At 39.9% G+C, this 18,419-nt stretch overlaps 1 protein-coding gene across 3 annotated transcripts; it reads left to right on the plus strand.

The window, feature by feature from the left end:
- Nucleotides 1–6,763: 6,763 nt before the first annotated feature.
- LOC115799699 (xin actin-binding repeat-containing protein 1) lies at nt 6,764–17,303 on the plus strand. Of its 3 annotated transcripts, XM_030756970.1 has the most exons (7): nt 6,764–6,891; nt 7,002–7,089; nt 7,211–7,558; nt 7,736–7,814; nt 9,324–9,469; nt 9,823–9,870; nt 10,241–14,972. In XM_030756970.1, exons 1-7 carry the CDS (start codon nt 6,764–6,766, stop codon nt 14,927–14,929), a joined length of 5,526 nt encoding a protein of 1,841 aa, XP_030612830.1. In that variant the 3' UTR covers nt 14,930–14,972. The 3 variants fall into 3 exon arrangements, 1 of the variants encoding a protein (XP_030612830.1); XR_004021616.1 differs by lacking the exons at nt 6,764–6,891; nt 7,002–7,089; nt 7,211–7,558; nt 7,736–7,814; nt 10,241–14,972 and adding exons at nt 8,480–8,600; nt 15,206–15,336; nt 16,602–16,773; nt 16,914–17,303; XR_004021615.1 differs by lacking the exons at nt 6,764–6,891; nt 7,002–7,089; nt 7,211–7,558; nt 7,736–7,814; nt 10,241–14,972 and adding exons at nt 8,480–8,600; nt 16,602–16,773; nt 16,914–17,303.
- Nucleotides 17,304–18,419: the final 1,116 nt, after the last annotated feature.

Raw genomic sequence — 18,419 nt, forward strand, 5'->3', positions numbered from 1 at the left:
TGTGTGATATCAACAGCAGCGAACATTAAGTCCTGCAGGACTCCACGCTCTCAGCTGAAGTGTACACTGCATGCGTACATGTTTGCATGCATGCTGTCCATGTTTGTGCGTGTCTGCGTGTGTACAGTACATCTGCACTGCTGTAGGTGTACAGTAGTGGAAAGTGTGCAGTTTTGTTTTTTTTTCCTGCCTCATCAGATCTGAGCAGCAAATGCCATCAAGAAGGATATTTAAATATATGTAAATCACTAAAATCCATCAAGTTTATCACATGCACTCATACGACATCATTTGTGATTAAAAATCAGTGCTTTTTCTAGTGAACTGGCAAGGAATGAGAAATACTTTCACTTTCATTAACTGATAACTGCTGCCACTTTCTCTGACTGTTGAACAAGAGCTATGTTTGTGGCCACGTACAGTTCAGTGCAGTGCCTCTGTGGGCTGCCCCTGACCCACCATTGTTATGTGAAACCCTGGGCACCATGCTCCAGTGCTCAGCTATGTCGTCACCCCCTCTAGGCATGTAGCAAGCACAGCCCTTTGAGTAGCCAGCGAGCGCCTGCCCTCCTAAGCTCTGCAAAGCAGCTTAGAGCTCCAGCCTCCTCCACAGTGGTCACACGTGTGAAACGTACACTCTTGCTGACACACATGCACGCAGGCTCGCCCCTACCCGTGCATGGCCACAGTAACATAGGCGGGGCTTGTTCAGGGACAAAAAAAGGTTATAGTCACTCCCACTCAGCTGTACTGACACACGTTTTCTCTCTAGCACAACACACACCTGCAGGAAAACATGCAGGACAGGGGCAGAGAATGGTCTCACAGTGTTCTGCTTCTTAGCACTGCTCATGTTCTCCTTTTGGAAAGGGTGAGGAGGGAGGACTGTTTCAGCAAATCATAGCCATGTGTTGGTAGAAGCTGACAGCCTGTTCCTGAACTTTTTTCTTTTTCGGGTCTTTTCAGCACTGGAAAGACTTTCCTAATGACACATAGATTCCCGCTTAGGTCCTGAGGCACTGAGCACAAATCATCTGTGAAATACTCTGGTAACACTCAAGTTTTATTTTTGTTCTGTTTCCGTCACCGTTCTCCAAAACACAATGCTGCCTGAATGAACTGCTACACCTAGTTAGAATCCATTATGTGCAAGAAAAACACAAGTCGAGTTTCTCTGGCAACAGAATAAAATCATGTTTATCTTGTACCGTTTCTCTGGAGAAGTAGAAATATTATGAGCGACTGTGTCGACTCCTACTATTAGCTTCTCGCAAATATGGCGAACAAAAGCTTTTAAGCTCGTTATGCTTTTTTTCTTAATACTTTTTCATTTTGCCTAATAGGAGGCATATAAATAACTAGACTCAATCTGTAAAAATGTAATGTAAACTCAGCAGCCGCACATTTCAGTATTGATGCTTCTACTTGCATAAAATAAGATTTCTTTTAAGCCTCGGCTCCTTTCCAGCTCTCCCTTTGATTTGTGACTCAGCCGAAGAATAAATATATACACCTTTATCTTCCTTCTTTCATTCTTTCTCCTCTTGTTCCTCTCTCTTCCTCCCCCTCACTTTCTTTACTAAGAGAAGAATGAAAAACTGTTCAGTGGCAGACAAATTCACAAAGATGCTCAAATCTGGACTCAAAACATCACCAAAGCAGTGTTTGGTAAGGCATAAAACATAAAGGGAATTTCTGTTCTTATCGCTGACATAGATATTAATATTATAAAGTTCTTTTCATCATGGTTTGTATTCTAATAACTCCTGCAAACATCAAAACTATTATTACAAATTTCGTTATCAGTCAAATCAGTTCCACTGTCGTGTTTTCCGCATGCTGCTCACCTGATGCTGCAACGTTCCACTCATTCTTCAGCATAACTGTCAGTGGCAACAACTGTGCCAACTGCAGTAAATTAAGTTTCAATGTCACTCAAGTCAAAAACCAAAGATGAAACTTAAGTGTCAGGTACTGATGCTGCTAACAAATATCTGATCAGTCAGTTCTGATTTGAGCTTGTGTGACTTTCTACCTGTGTTTTCACACACCTAAGAACAAGGCCCAGAGTGCACATTTAGCCATGTACGTGAAGTCACACACTCTATGAGGACTCATCTCATTCAATAGGTGAGAAGTGCCAGTCATTAGGAAAATATGTCTTTGCATTTCTTCTTTTTAGTCAAATCATTGCACAGTGCATCCTCCGTGTTTTGTACACATTTGGCAGTACAATCAGGAAGCCATCATCTGCTCGCTCTGTGTGTACTTCTGTTTTGGATGCATACACTGAACATTTGCTCTTACGTCAAACACGTCGCGAAGAACAGATGAACGCACAAGAATGCATATTGAGATGGAGCAGATGTGTTCAAAGATGCTGAGAAATCTGCGCTCTGTAGCTCATTAGAAATGTTAGTTTTGATTTCTGTTTCAAATGTTTGAATGTGTCCTGTCAGGGCACCCACTGACACACTGAGCAAAATAAGTTATGACATGAGGAAGGAAGGAAGGAAGGAAGGAAGGAAGGAAGGAAGGAAGAAAGAGTTTTTATCCACAAGCCATCCATCTGCTCAACTCTGAGCCATAAACTGGACCATTATGCACAATGTAAATTATTATATTATTTTATACACCCACTATACACTGTACACATTATGTAGTGTTTATAGTGTATAGTGTGAATTCTTCTTATTTATATATATTTTTGCTATTATCAACTGCAGGTACAAAATACATTCCACTGTGCATTGTACTGTGTATAACTGTGCATCTTATCAAAGAAAGAAAGAAAGAAAGAAAGAAAGAAGTGACTTCTCTTTTTTAACCCTTTATAGGGAACTCATTAAAATACTTTGAAATTAAAAATGTCAACTTTAGAGTGTTTTTGGAGGTCATAACCTCACTGAGGTGCGTGGTGGGCTTCATATATAAAGTGTTTGGAAATTACCAAAAAATAGTCACTTGCCCTATAAAGGGTTAAGGGATATTATACATCTGAATGTGTCTCATTGTCTAAATTTAATCCAGACAGTTTTGGTCGTATGTTGTACAGAAGAAATGAGCTCTTATATGCTGTCGCCGTCACCTTCATACCTCAAAGCATGAAAGCCAGCACAAAAGAGTTAAATGTGCAAGAACCAGAAAACATTAAAAAAAAAGTTTGACCATCAAAGAAAAACTAGTAAAGTTACAGTACCTCTCTTTGTAGTTGTATGTTTCAGTCTCTTCAAGGGTGGTCTGATTCTAAAAGGAAGACTGAGATCCAAACTACAGATGGGACATTTTTTAACTAATTGGGCTTCCTACTGGTATCAAAGTGATCTGGCCAAGAAATGACTGCTAAATAAATAAGATATTCCTACACATGCCAAAAAATGATCTGAAAGAATGTGTGGTTAAACTAATAAGCCAAGGTGCAACACACTGCTTAGCCGAAGTCTGTGGTAACAATAATTACTCCTAAATAATTTAATGATGAATAATTAATCTTTTAAGAAAGGGTGTTTTCTTCACATATGCTGTGAATACTCTGTTTTTCTTTAAAGGCTCTGAATGAACAGCAGCTAGATTACCTCAATTACATGTTGGGCAGGATCACTAGTAGCAGCAGCATGACTCACACAAACACGCACATACACACACGCCAGTATTGAGTCACACAGACACACACTGTGTCACAGTGCATGCATATTATCCATTTCAGGCAAACTCATGACAGCTGGCCGTGTGAGGTGTGTGTGATGTGCGTGCGTGTGTGTCACTCACATCCATCAGCCTCTGCGCAACACCACAGAGCCTCAGTCTGGCTTCTCTGTGATGCAGACAGGGCCCATCAGAAATTCAAAACTGCGGCAGGTTTAAGTGAGGTAACGCCTGACGAGTATTTGTCTGATACATGAAGAGTTGCCCTGCATCTAAATGAATTTCACTGTCTGGGAAAAAATAATAATAAAAAAATACGCTTACGCATGCATCAGTGGACATCATTTATTGAGCAGCACTGACCTTATCCTCCACAGCTATCTGGTCTCTGCTCTCACTGCTGTATATTGTGAGTTATTTTGGTGCACTGCAATAACCTAGTTTGGCCTTGAATAGCCTCACTGTAATGTTCCCACATAACCCAAATGTGTTTGAGAAAAAGGCACAGCTGCGCGTCTCAGTGGTCTTTATCGCCCTCTGCTGGGCTACGGTTCATACCGGGGATGAAGCGAGGCCGATTTCTCCTCCTAGTTGTTTCTACTCACTGAAAAAGGACACGCGGAAGGCACATTCAAGTCCGGAAAGAGTGATCAACGTGTCTGTTGGTGCATCGTGTTTTCCTTCTTTGCGGCCCTGGATCAGTCACGGAGTGTAATCTGCACAGGTATTAAAGGCCCCCACGAACCAACCAATCAACCGACCACAGATCCTCCCAATAAACAGTTACCTGGTGTAAGCAAGTGTGTTTGAAAGGCAGACAAGGCCAGTAAACTTCCCCTAATAACACCGCACAGTTCACAGTCAAAGGCGGCGCATTGCATATTCCCTTTCATCTCCCTGGTGCCTCAGAGACAGGAGCGGGTTTAGAAGGGGGGGCTGTAGTCAGAGGAGGGGCGGGGGCGGGGGGGACAGCCAGGCTGAATCTCACAGTCTTTGCCCCAGGGGTGTGCGCTGCTGCTGTTGCTCTGTCTTTGTTTGAAGACTGATTAGCAGAAAGCAAGACTAAAGAGAGGGAATATGAATTGTGCGCGCTGACAAAAGCTCTCATTGTCTCTAACATCTACTTGGTGAAATAGAGGTAGATTAAAATTAAAAAACAAACAAACAGACACTGAAAAGCTCTGCTCAGATTGGCTTAAAACCTGAATACCACAACAAAAAATTTGATTTTACACAATGACAAGATTTTACTTCAATAACATAAATAAAAACTAAATGAAGCGTCTGCAGTCCAATTACTTCAAGAATCAAACCAAGTGGTAAATCGTAACCATATAGGTAGGCAGTATAACTTTTCTGTATTGCGTTTCATGGACTAGAATCACAAAGTAAAAGAAAAGTAGCACAAATACAAAAAAAAAAAAATCAAAGAATAATTTAGTGACATGTAAATGTTCAGGTTGCTTCACTGCCCCCAAGTGGCCAAAAAAAAAAATCAATAACTTACATGCAGCTTTAAGCACATTACCTAACCTGTATGGATTTACTGTAGTAAAGATATCTCACCATAAGATGGCACAGTTATCAAAATTGCGCATTATTTAAGATGGGGGGTGGGCGGGGGTGAGGGTGGGGGGGCTGCAGCCTCTGCATACACACTGTGGCTACGGCTGCACAAAAAGCCAGCCCTGGTTTGTAGGCTTTATTCACAGGTTGGCAGTGTGCATATGCAGTTCACAATTTTTTTTTTTTTTTGCAGCATATGTCAGTGAATTCTGGTTGGGGGCCGGTGTTAGTATCAATGTTGTCAGCAAGATCGCGAAGAACTAAATCTTCTTCCTTCTCTCATTTGACACTTTGGGGTCGGGAGCTCTTGGAATTCTTGGGTGGAGACACACTTCCTCAACACTTCCCTGGCTCTCTAAAAACCAAAAAAAAAAACTCAGCGACTTGGGCTCTAATTTAAGAATTAAGAGCCTTTAAAGAAGTAGTTAAAAATAGTGGCAGGCATTTACAGCCTATTGTGAATGGGGCCTTAAAAAAAAAGAGCTGATCAGTTGTTTTTTGGGGGGGGTTTGCATTAAAGTGTAATGGTGTATATCATAAGGAATACTACTGTATACTTGAATATGTGGAATATATGGCTGTGTATTTTATTTTGTTTTTAGTATTAATCCAGTTATATCTCACTTATTTTCCTTCATTCAGAAACTAAACTAAACTACAACAGTGCAAACTTTGGACAGTCGCAGTATTTTTATATAGCGTTGTAAATGTGTAAATCTGTAACCAGGTCGCTCTGTCAGCTCATGCAGCTCTGGTTGTTAAAACTTAAGACAAAAATGCTCCCAAAACAACTGAGAGGCATATAATCAGAATTCCTTTGATTTAATATTATCTTCTGCATGTTTTTCTTTTGCCCACACTGCCTCTGTAATGGCTCAGGTGCCTTTAGGATCAATAAAATACATCAAATTTTAATGTAACCGAGTGTACTGATCAAAGATCAAGCAATCTGAACTTAGACATGAAGCGCAGGAATCAGAACACAATCCAACAGCTGTTTTATATATAGTAGAGCAAAATGAAGGTTGTGGGATAAATGTCTTCCTAATTTACAACACAAGGGGATTTACAGTATATCCTGTTTGCTACTCATCAAACTTTTTTACACAGCCAGAGGTAATGAGGAAGAAAAAGGACTTTGCTCGCAGAGTCTTTATATCGTGTGCAGGTCTTGTGATGCTGCGGAAGTGCTTCTGATTGTCCGAGAGAGGAGACACTGACCAACATCTGTAAGGTAACTATTCTACTCAAAATGTACTTTACTTATGCCATCATCTCGTTTTCATCAAACTCAAGTTCCTGTCTTTACATCGAGCGGCTGCTGCATTGTTGTTCAATTGCAAGGCACCCTCCAATCATTCTCTCTCATTCCCTGAGAGCTATGCATTATTGATATTAAGACATTTCATATCTGTGAGTCAGCAGGGAAATGAAGATAAATGCTCATTATGGGACTTGAAATGTAAACAGAAGCCTGTTGATCAAATGTTATCGATTACATATCATGTATTCTAGGTGATATATCCAAACTGTGTGCAGCTGTGACATGATCATGGAGTGGAAGAGCAATATTAGGCGCACCCAATCACTGAGGAGCTTCCACTCATCATGTGACAAGCCAATCTGGACTGATGTGGGGCTGCGGGACAAGACGACGTCAGTGTCCCAGTTAGTGGCCAGGTAAAAAGAAAACATCATCACTCTCACTGTATCTTTGCCAACAAAAGTCCACCCCCCTCTAATCTACATGTGACATCAAATCATGAATATGGTGTTTGTGTGTGTAACAGATATCAAACTACAGTAAAAGTGAACAAATCCATTCAAGGATCCTCAGTAGATCATGATGAAGGAAAGCCAAACCACGTGCTAAAGGAGGTAACTTCTGATTTTTGAGCTGTTTTTTCAAATCATAAAAAGCATCTTCAGTACTGGAAAAAAAAAAAAATCACTGTAGCTGCATTTACACACATTTGGCTCTCGTGTTCATCATTTTCAGATAACACCATCCCGAACAGGAAGTAAAGAGACTCACCTGGAGTCTCTGATGAAGAGAAATGCTGAGCGGGAACGGTCTCGAGCCAAAAGCAATTTGACCCGCAGCACATCAATGGGTAGCCTTAAAAGCAGCACGGGGTCCATAGAGGCCTTGAGACTTCTGTTTGAGTCAACAGCTTCTGCTCAAAACAAGGGAAGGAGCAGCCTCAGCGCTGCAGACTTCACATCAGATTACATGGCAGACGTGTCAAAGATGAACGGAGAGGTTGAGGATGTAAAAAGTGCAACTGAAACGCGCGCTGACAATGCAGCAAAAGCTGGTGTGAAAGATGGTCATTTGACTCGAAAGGTAAAAACAACTACATTATTACTTTAAAAATCACCAATAGTCACATAAAACATATTTACTGATATAAGCAAACATCAGGGGTGCTTAATATTTGCATACAACTGCACTGATACATAAAAGCATTATACACAATAAGTTTACTTAGTGGCAGTGATGTTTTATTGTTTATCTCTATAGGAAATAGTTCAGACCCAGACAGAGAAGAGAAGAACAGTAGGGGGTATTGATTTTGAAAAAATTGCAGCATCTCAAGCTGGTGAGTATCTTCTTTCAAGCTCAACAAAGCTTTCAAAGCTTCCTCTGTGCCAGACTGAATACCATATTTCTCTGCCTACTACCAAGTAAAGCCCAGAAATGCATAAACTGAGTGTTTTTTAAAAAGTCATTCCTAATAATAGATGCACTTTTCTAAGGTTGAAGGAGAATCTCTTTATTGAGTAGTTATCAACAGAACTTAGATTTAAACTTTTTACATTAGGAATAGCTGATTGGCAACATAATGGCAACATAAACAAGTAATGCAAATCCTAGTTATAAATTGTAATAATGAAAACATCTGCAGAGAACTTTAAAGTATAAACTTCCAGGTTAAAGACCAGCTGATAAGATCAAGAAATACTGCACCATAGTGCAGAGGCCTGATTATGGTAATGAGCAAACTGTGAATCATAATGGCCATAATTTGGCTGTAAAAAGCATTTAGTCCTTTTTTTTTTATGTCTAAATCTTCATCCAACTAAAAAAAGATGTTAGACCTTCCCTGGATAGAGGTCTTCAGTGACTTGGACCAAAGAGCTTTGGATGACTCAACTTGGCGTAGTATTAGTAGGCCACTCCAGAACAGGACAGAAATAGCTGGTGTGCTACAAGACCAGAATAAGTCCAGGAGGGTGAAAGGGTCAGCTGTTTCCTGAACAGGGAGAAAGAGCGAGTGGCAAAGGCTCCATGACAGGACACAATCCGACAGAGAGCTAAAGTTTTGAAGAAAGACAGGGAGAAAGAAGAAGACAGGGAGGAAGGAACTGGGAATATTTCATCTTCTGTGAGTAGAGATTTGTATTTTCAGTGAAAGGGGTGGCACATGGTATTAGAGAAGCCTCCTCTTTTAAACCTATGAAACTTAATACAGTATGTATGGTATACAGTGAAAACTAATGATGGCTACGATTCACAGTTTTCATAGTTGTATGAGTTATGAAATATTAGTTTGTGAAATACTTTTGAAATAGTGCCTGTTTACTGAAATGCTGCAACAAGCTTCATGTCTTTTCTTCTTTGGTGACAGAGCCTGTTCTGCCGTGTTTTCCTGTTTGTGTATGCATGGTGTGCTAAAGTATCTGTAATTTTATAAACAGCTTTGAGACACATCTGTTTACCTCTGCACTTCTATGCTTAGTCAACCGTAGTTGCAGTGACTTGCCTGTTTTAACATGTGTGCGAGTGGAGTCGGGTCTCTCTCCTGCTCCACAACAAGTGGTACATTTATAACTCAGCCATGTGACAGCTGTTAAATATAAGCTCAGAAAGTGCTTTACTGGTGACCCCAAATTTGGACCAGTGTTATTAGCAAACAGCGTGAGCTGTATGTTGTTAAATGAGCCGTGAATTATTTCCAAACTGTCCGCATCTCAGTGATGTTGACGACAGTCTTCATTTTGAAAATGTCACGAGACGGTCCTGATCAGGCCCGTTTGACTTCTAAGCTGTGCGATCAGAGCCATAACAAAATTCAGCATTAAAGCCCCCGTGTCTGATGTCTCTGCAGATGAAAAGAGGAGGTCAGCTGCAGACTTCAGAGATAGGTCTTTCATCCAAACCAAGGAGAAACTGTCTGTCTCGGTCAAAGCAATTTCAGCTCTCTATCTGTCCAAAGTGGCACCTGAGGAATCAGCAAGCAGTCTTTTAAAACTGGTAAATGTCGGCTTACTTGTTAAATGTTCTCTTCTTTTTAGTTCAGCGTTAACTATGGTTAATTAAACTCGTTTCCAGTATTCTCGAAGCATTATCTCAGAAATGTTATACAATCAATCAATGATGCTTGGCAATGAAAGTGAAGAGTTAAGAGTTAATTCCACCAGCCTTTATAGTGTAGATTTGCAGCTACATACTTTAGTTTAATTATCTACGATTAACATACAGCATATGTCATTATAAGGATATCATAAATTCATTATTGAAAAGGAAATTTCTGGCAGCCAGACAACAATGTTGATGTGATACTTTCCAACTTGAAATCACTTGTTTTTTTTTATATTTCTTTGCAGGAACAAGATCAGTCGCATGAATCTGGGAAAAGAGTGAACCTAACCAAGGTAAAGTGCAGTGTCACCAGATATTTTGCATGGTGTTGTTGTTGGTGCAGCTTGCTCTGTTTTGTATTGTGCACATTATCATGTTCCCCCTGGCTCAAAAACCCAAAACATATTGCTTTTCCTGAGATCTGTGAGATTCCCTTCCTCAAAGTTTTATTTTATTAATTTTGTGGTTGCTTTTGTGGTTGCAATTGCTGGCTGCTTTGGAGTTCAGCTAACCAGCTAACACCTGGCATGTGGAAAACAATTCACCTGGCATGACTTGGATGGTAATATGTGGCTCTCATTCCTGTGAGTACGTTTGACTGCTCTGGAGCATGAACTTCGCTGAATGGATGAAATAGTAAGAACATTCCTTTGCTCTTCTAAGATGGCAGAAGACTCAACTGTCAAACAAAGGAAAGATGACCGACCTCCAACTCCTTCTCCAAGACATCAACCAGAACTAGAAGAGAGCTGTAGGACACATTCTCTCCAACTGATCCCCACCCAACGTTCCAAAGAAATGTTATACCAGCAGCGGCAGAAATGTGAACTGAGACGTCTCCTGAAGCACACCCGCCCAGAGCTGAAGATGCTGGATGATGCTGTGGATGAGGAGCTTGCGGAAGTTTTGAGCTCAGAGGCAATGACAGCTGATGAAACTGGATACGAGGGAGAGGTCCTTTCAAAACGCTTGATATTTGAGAACTGTGGCTTGAGTAGCAAAGTATCTCACTACAGTCCCAAGATGCACACGGCAGAGAGAAGTGACAAACAATGTGATTTTAGCAAAACACTGTCTGTTTTGGAGGGAAAAAAGGAAAAGCCTCATGCAGAAAGTGTTAAAGAGGTTTTAGAAGTTGAAAAATCTCTTAGTTTTAGTCCAGATTCTGATAGAGAGTGTGAGGAACAGATGGCGAAAATAGATGTTCAGGCTACCAGAAGGATATTTGAGAGTCAGTCTGTGAACACATCTAGGCCAAATCTGGATGATAAGTTCCAGGGGAAAGTTTCTATTTATAGGGGTGAGACAAAGGAAGCCCAAAAACAAAAAAAGCAATTTGAAATGGGTTGCAGTGAGAATCTACAAAGCAAAAACAAAAGCACTGATTTGGAAACAGAGCCCCATGAACAAGTATTATGTACCTGTGTCGATCAAAGAACTGACTTCTCATGTAGCGATGAGGTTTCCACCGAGGAAGCACTCTTTGAGAAGAAGTCTACAAGCTTACCCGATTCAGAAAAAAACGATGACGTCATTAAAACGAGGGCAGCTCTCTTCCAAAACAACCCCTTTATCGCAACAAACATGGAGAGAGAGCACTCCTTTGTGCATATACCAAAAAGTCAAATTACAGCAAGAGAGTGTGGGGCTGGTGAAGAAAACATGACCACCAATGTAAAGAACAGAACCCATCTTTTTGAATCAATGCCATTTGACAAAATCAGACGTCAGAACGAGGATGAAATTGAGACAATGGTGGAGAACATCAAGGAAACTTTGAATTTCCTATACCAGGTTAAAGCCATACAATCAACTGGCTCAATCATTGAGGTGAATGAGACGATGATTGCTAAAAAAGCTAGTTTTACACTATCAAAAAGTGGGCCTGAGATAAAACACAATGAGGTGGCTGAAGGGGGTGCGCAAAACTTCATACTCCAGCTGCTACCACGGGTAAACCTAAAGCCTCAGGTCACTTACCTAAAGGAGAACAGTAAAGGGGCTATCGAGACCACGCTGGTGACTGCGCCTGTTCAACAACATCAGTTCGATACAAACAAGGACAAGGAGTTCAAAACTGCCAGTGTGGTTCAGCTTGTTGAGGATATTCTCAATCAAGATAATTCTCTGAGAAAAGGAGTGGTCATTCAAGAAGATGACAACAACTGCGCTAAAGTCATTGTTTACTCCCTCTACAAATACCATAATGAGAAAGATGTAAAGAGCTTCATCTCTCCGAATGGTGCTGAATATGATCAGTCAGAGGTGGAAAGGGGTCACATGAGTAAAACCGGCAATAAAGAAATAACAGTTGCGACTAAGTCAATCAAAGGTGGTCTACTTGAACTTTCTCAAGAGGAAACTTGCCCAGGATCAATAATGCCTGAAGGGAAAGTAAAGGGGAGCGTAAAACTATTCAAAAGCTGCATCGAAAAGGGAGATTTTGAGTATTTAAAAAGCCTTCAAGCTGATGAAGCGGTTCAAGAACTCTCTGAAAACCAAACGATGGCTGGGCAGGACACTGAACGTCTTCATGAAAAGGGAGGAGAGCAACTGCAGCAAAATGAAACTACTTGTGAGTGGGTACCTGTTGATGTAAAAAGACTTAAAAGCATGTTCTCTGGATACCCAAGTCAACTTCAACCAAAGAAAAAGATCCATGAAAATGTATCTACAAGTCAAAATCTGTCTGCAGAACATAACTCTGGGGTATTATCTCATGTGCAAGTAAAGGATACAAATAATGAATACACTGATCAAGCACAAGAGCAGATATGTTATTCCAAAGTCGTGCCCCAGGAGTCTGATCGACATTTTGAGATACAAGATGATGAGCTTGGTGTCCACCAAGCTCAATTAGTCCAGGTGGTAGATGACAATGAACAGATTTCTAACCTCCAAACTGCAAACCATAGTCTGCAACAGGCCACAACTGAGGAAGCCATTGCCTCAGTTATAGCAGATACTGTGAAACACTCAAGAGAAGAAGCAGAAATATCTCAAGAAAACTTAACCTCAGGACATAAAACAGGCTGCCAGCACAAAAACACAGAAGACGCTACTTCTGGCGAAACACAAACTACTGAAACATGCAGCAAAAAAGGTCAGGAAGGTACAGAGGTGGTGCTGAAACAACCCACTGAAACTGCTATGGTAGCTACACAAAGTTTGGAAACAACACCAACACAACAAGAGGATGAGGAAGTTGTTTTTCACGGTAAAATTAAAGCGTCTTTGGAATCCTTGGAAAGAGCTAACATTAATATCACAAGGGGAGGTTTTAGAGCAGCTATGATATACAGAAACTCTTCTAAACCTCAACAAGAAAAGTCACATGTGGACGTGGAGTCTATTCAAACACCCAGTATTATTCAGGAGCTTTGCACTGTGAATGAAACTGAAGCAACTCAAGTACCACTGAACCAAGAGGTGATTGGAGCAAATGCAGAGTCTCCCCACCAAAATGAAACCCCAAGTAATCCAGCAACAAGTTTTGTTTCAGAGAAAAGCAAAAGGCCTAGTGGTCCAAAACCAGCCATCCCACCCAAACCGGAACGTTTGAAGGTGAAACGAAGTGATAATCAATCAAACAGCACAAAGAATCTGGAGGGAACCCAAAATAATACTGGGCAACCTAAAGAAATGGTTCCTCCAGTTGCACAACCAAAAACATTGATTGAGCAAGACCTGTCTAAATCTAAAAGTGGCACATGCGTAAGATCTGATTCAGTTCAAGGTCATCAAAGAAATCAGCCTTTGGGTGAGGCTGTATGGATGTCTCAAGAAACTACAGTCAGACATCAAATCCAAGGTGATAAGAAAGAAAGCGATAACATAGATAAGAATATAATGATTGTACAACAAGAGATGAATGCCAAGGCAGAGGAGAAAAGCACCCAGGATTCAACAGTCAAAAGCAGTGAAACAGATGAAAGTCACGTAGATTTTCATGACGCATTTGAGAAATTTGGAGGTAAAAAGACTGCCCCTGTAAAGCCCAAAAGAGTAAAGATTGCCCAGCTAGACATCAAAAACCTTAAACCCATGGCTGGAGATAAAGTCATGCCTGATTTTGCACGTGTGGATCCAGATCTGCTACAAATTACAAGCAATCAATCATGTGGCACCTGTGGAGAAACCGCTGACAGCAAAGACAAGCATGAGAAAGAAATCAAGAAGCAAGAAAGCAAAGTCGAGATGAGGGAAAAGAAAGGGCGAACGGAGACTGAGGACGAACGCCGACAGCGACTGTCAGTTCACATGGATGAGATCATGAGAGGGAACTTAACAGCAGCAATGGAAATATTTGACAATTTGAGAAAACAGCAGGAACTGCAGAGCATTCTGAGTCGAGTCGAAGAAATTGAAAAAGACACAAGTGAGGTTGATGTAAGGTCTCTGAGGAGAGTATTTGAGAACGTCCCCGACTGGATTGTCAGCTCCGACAAAAAGAAACAAAACAAGGTCAGAGCTGACAACAGAGATGAAAGGTTGTCTGTATCAAGAGAAAGCACTGAAAGCAAGTCATCGGTGGCACATGTTTTTGGAGATCTTGAGCGAGCTAGTGTGGAAATCATGAATCTGAAAGAGCAGACTTTAGCCAGACTTCTCGATGTTGAGGAAGCCATAAAGAAGGCACTTTTTTCTGTCTCTGCACTGAAATCTGACTCTGATATTGCTGGCTTATCATGTCTGTTCAAAGAGTCCATAGGGGCTGTGCAAGGATCACCATCCTCCAGCAGCATTAATAAAATTAGCAGATCAAAATCACAGCAGGTACAGAAAAGTGCTACCATACAGGGAAACACAGCTATTTCAGCTGGGCAAGATGCAAGCATTGATGGAGCCACTGCAAAACCTCAATCTAGCCCTCCATCTTCACCTGCATTTATCTCTATCCAATCACTAGCCAGAAAGACAGATAAAACCGACCTGGCACCAACAGAAATCTTGATCTGTCCAACGTGCCAGCAGTGCCAAAAGCTGGAGGAGACATTTCGGACAACAAAGACTCTGATATGCAACAGCCCTGCTCAAAACAGAAGGGACCCGAGAAAAGGAGGTCAGAAAGAATCCACCTCCAGCCCACTCAGTACTCGGCAGGTCAGCGTGCTCGAGGTGCAGACTGGCTGTGAAGAGAACAGTGTTACAGGAAAAAACAATCATGAGAAGATTGATAACTCTGGAAAGAAGTTGTATTCTTCCGAGACCTCCACTGTGGTCAATACTCAGCCAGATACCATGACATCATCTGCAAGGCCTGTGGTAATCAGCCCAGCTACACATCAGGTCACCACAAACCCAGATGTTAAGCTGCCAATCAATCAGACTGATAATTTAGTGCCCAAGTAGGTGCAGGTGTTTTTCCTGTTCTTCATGCAAAAGCTGCCATGTACATGACTGTGTATGAAAAGAGATTAATTACATGGGTTTTCATGAGATCCTTTGTTTCAGATTTCCTTCTTTATATTTTGGTATCTATTTTGAGCTTAAAAACTGTTAAATTTGCATTTCATAGTAAGTATATATGTTTGATTTTCATTTAATTCACTATGGTTCATTATGAATGCTTTTTGTAAAAAAAAAAAAAAAAGAATCAACTAAGTTCAGTCTTGTTTTTTTCTTCAGTTTCAACCAGCTTGTCGAGAGATGTGCTCAGCATGTCTGAAGCCTGTCTATCAGATGGAAAAAATAACTGCAGACAAATATGTTTTTCACAAAACTTGCTTCTGCTGCAAACATTGCAAGAAAAAATTGAGGTGGGAAGTTAGACTTTTACGGAAAAATCAGTGCATAAATCAGTGATTCCTAATTTCTGATTGATTACTGTCTTTGTCTTTCTTTTGTTTCTTACTTTGTATTGGAATAAATATAAAATGCCACAAACTGTAAGACCTTCACTAAGGCAGTTGTAGAAAAAAATTACTTTCAGCACATAACATGTTAGATATTTATCTAACATATTCCTAAAGTTATATTTAAAAAAAAACCCCAGTATTTACTAAAAGAAAAAAAAATTAAAAAGAAGCTATTCAGCTATTTTGTGATCCACAAATATGTGACGCAGGCAGCATGTAAAAAGTTGGCCAAAGATTCAGGCTGAGAATTGCAGCTGCACATAAAACCAGCCAAACAATGATGCAAGCAAGAAAACACACAGACTTCCCAACATTTCCAGTGTTTCTTGTCTTATCTTCACTGTCTGCAAAAATCTCTCAAAACTATGTCTGGAAAATATAGTTTATTAAACACCTTCTGATGCATGAACTGCAAATAAACAACACACTATTTTCCCCAAATCCTCATCCAACAAAGCTCTTGGGTATGAAGGGAAAAACCCACACAGGCCACAGGTATGACCTGGACAGTCAGAAGACAAATTTGTGTCCTTAGCAACTTTTCTGCCTTTAGTCTGTGCTGATAACACTGTATGGACTGTAATCAAGCGACAGTTTCTTGTAAGCCTAGTGGAGTTTTTATGAGAAGTTTAACATGCTACAAGTGACTGTTTGTCTATTTGCACCATTAATAAACCACTAATAATTACCTCCTACAATCCATTAAAAAAATTTGGCATAGATCCACCAAGATCTTCATGGTCAACTTAATGATTTCTTGGTCAAAAACTGACAAAAAAGCCTCAAAACTTACAAACTATGATTCTTACAAGTGTGGTTTGTATTATCAACATGTACCATATAAAGATTTAAAATGTCACATTTGACCTCTGACCTCTCCTTCAAGGTCAATAGACTGATCTGAAGGTCAAAGTGATAATAATGCTATGTAGAGCTATTTAAAACTGTGTTTGTGTTGACAACATATGGGCATATAGGGAATGATATATGGGGATTCTAAATATCACATTACTTTAGACCTCTGACCTCTTCTTCAAGGTCAAATAAGGTCAAACTTTCATAAAAGATCTAAATCATTTATATGACTACTGTTAATTCAAAAATATCCAAACTACAAAAACAATCTTTCATTTGAACTGACTGACAAACCTTGTGTTTATTTGTAGCATGCACAGTTACGCACCTTTGAATGGTGAGTTCTACTGCATATTTCACTACCAGCAACTGTTCAGACGAAAGGGGAACTACGACGAGGGATTCGGACATGCCCAACACAAGGACCGATGGCTTCTGAAGAATACAGCTGATCTGGTGCATGATGAATCTGAGGCATAAATAGTCAGTATGAGTCAGTAAGTCATGTCTGTCGGTACTTAGAAATGTAAGTGTCAACAGACATGTAAAAAATGCATTTCATTTATGAATGTTTGGATACATTCATTGATTGCTGTAAAATTGGGTTCTCTTTCTATCCTCAGCTGATGACATGGTGGCAGTGACGGCACAGAAAATCCTCTTGAATCTGTGTTTGAGGCACCATGCAATGGCCCACCCTGTCCAAGCTTTGCAGTGTGCTCATGTGCTTCTTGTTAATGAATAATAGTCTGCTGACACATAACTTACAACTTAATCGCAACAATAGGCAACTAATTTTAAAAACTGGGCAGTGTATGTTGATAATGACACATCATAATCATCTCCTTGACACTGAGCTATTTTCTTTTAGAAAATACAGTTCACTTTCTTTTATTTACAGTTTTTAAAATGAATTATTGTAAATACTTTTGTGCAATGCACTGAGGGACACAGACTGAAATTGAATTAGGAGGTTGTGTTTCAGCTGGGATAAAACAAAATGATCAGAAATTAGCCTGCATAAACGCAATAACACCTCTGATATTTGTTGTTGTTTTGTTTTTGTTGTTTTTTTTTACCAATAGCATTAACAATCAAATGTAAAGGCAAAGGCATTAGGATTATTATTTCCATACAGATCATAATAAATAGGCCACTTTCCTCCACTTTCCTTTATTGCTTGTTTGCTCACATTGCAGATGCTCTGCAACTCTAATAGTGTCTCACCTTTCTGAGTGCTCATAAAATTACATTAAAATATGCCATTTTTGATCAGTTCTGTGGATGTGACATAACAGTACATTTGAATAAGAATAACAGTGTAATATAAATGAATGTAGAAAGAGCAAAAGAAAAAAAAACAAATAAAATTTGCAAATTTTTTTGGCTTTGGGGTTTGTCTAAACTTTCTCGTACTGACTGGTTGCAGAGCCTCCTCATCAAAGTGCTGTACGCTCAGCTCTAAATGCCAAAAATATATCTTATTTATAATTCATCTTTAAACCAGTACAACCAAATACTAAAAACACTCCTCTCACTTCATGAACACTTTATCTTGGTGGGTAACAATATCAGTCATAATCTAATAATTGTAGGACATTTAGCAAATCAACAGACAGTAACTTGTTATAATTTATTCATGTAATACATTTAATACAACACTTTGCATACAAAGGGTTTCATTTGAATGCAAGAGACAAAAACATGGAAAAACTTCTGTACATGCAACAAACGTGAAGTCATACTATCTTTGGAAAACCTGGTCAACTTTTACTCCAACTCCTGTGTCTGTAAATCGTGTATGCGCATCTCAGCATGTGTGTTGTAGGACTTCTTAGAAAATATTTGACTTCATAAACACAACTAAATATGTGCATATATCAATTTCTTGTAAATTTACAGTTGTAAGATGTACTAAGAACAAACCTTTAGAGATTGTTACCCTGAAATTCAACATTTCAGGCAGTAGCAAAAAGAAACATCCAGCAGCAAAAGGCACAATAGCGTATACTAGCATCGGGATGATGTGATGGTAGACTTCAAGGAGCCTGACCAGAGGCGTGAGTATACATGTCACATGAGCACACGTGGAGTTCAGACCTACATTATTCTGCCTGCATGAACACACA

Source organism: Archocentrus centrarchus, chromosome 20 (assembly GCF_007364275.1).
Source record: "Archocentrus centrarchus isolate MPI-CPG fArcCen1 chromosome 20, fArcCen1, whole genome shotgun sequence".
Lineage (NCBI taxonomy): Eukaryota > Metazoa > Chordata > Actinopteri > Cichliformes > Cichlidae > Archocentrus > Archocentrus centrarchus.

Excerpts from the sequence above, each read along its gene's own strand:
- LOC115799699 (XM_030756970.1), top strand. The coding sequence starts at position 6,764 with ATGGAGTGGAAGAGCAATATTAGGCGCACCCAATCACTGAGGAGCTTC. Across the intron at positions 6,892-7,001 it reads GTGTCCCAGTTAGTGGCCAG|ATATCAAACTACAGTAAAAG; the intron begins GTAAAAAGAAAA and ends TGTGTGTAACAG. Across the intron at positions 7,815-9,323 it reads AATTGCAGCATCTCAAGCTG|ATGAAAAGAGGAGGTCAGCT; the intron begins GTGAGTATCTTC and ends ATGTCTCTGCAG.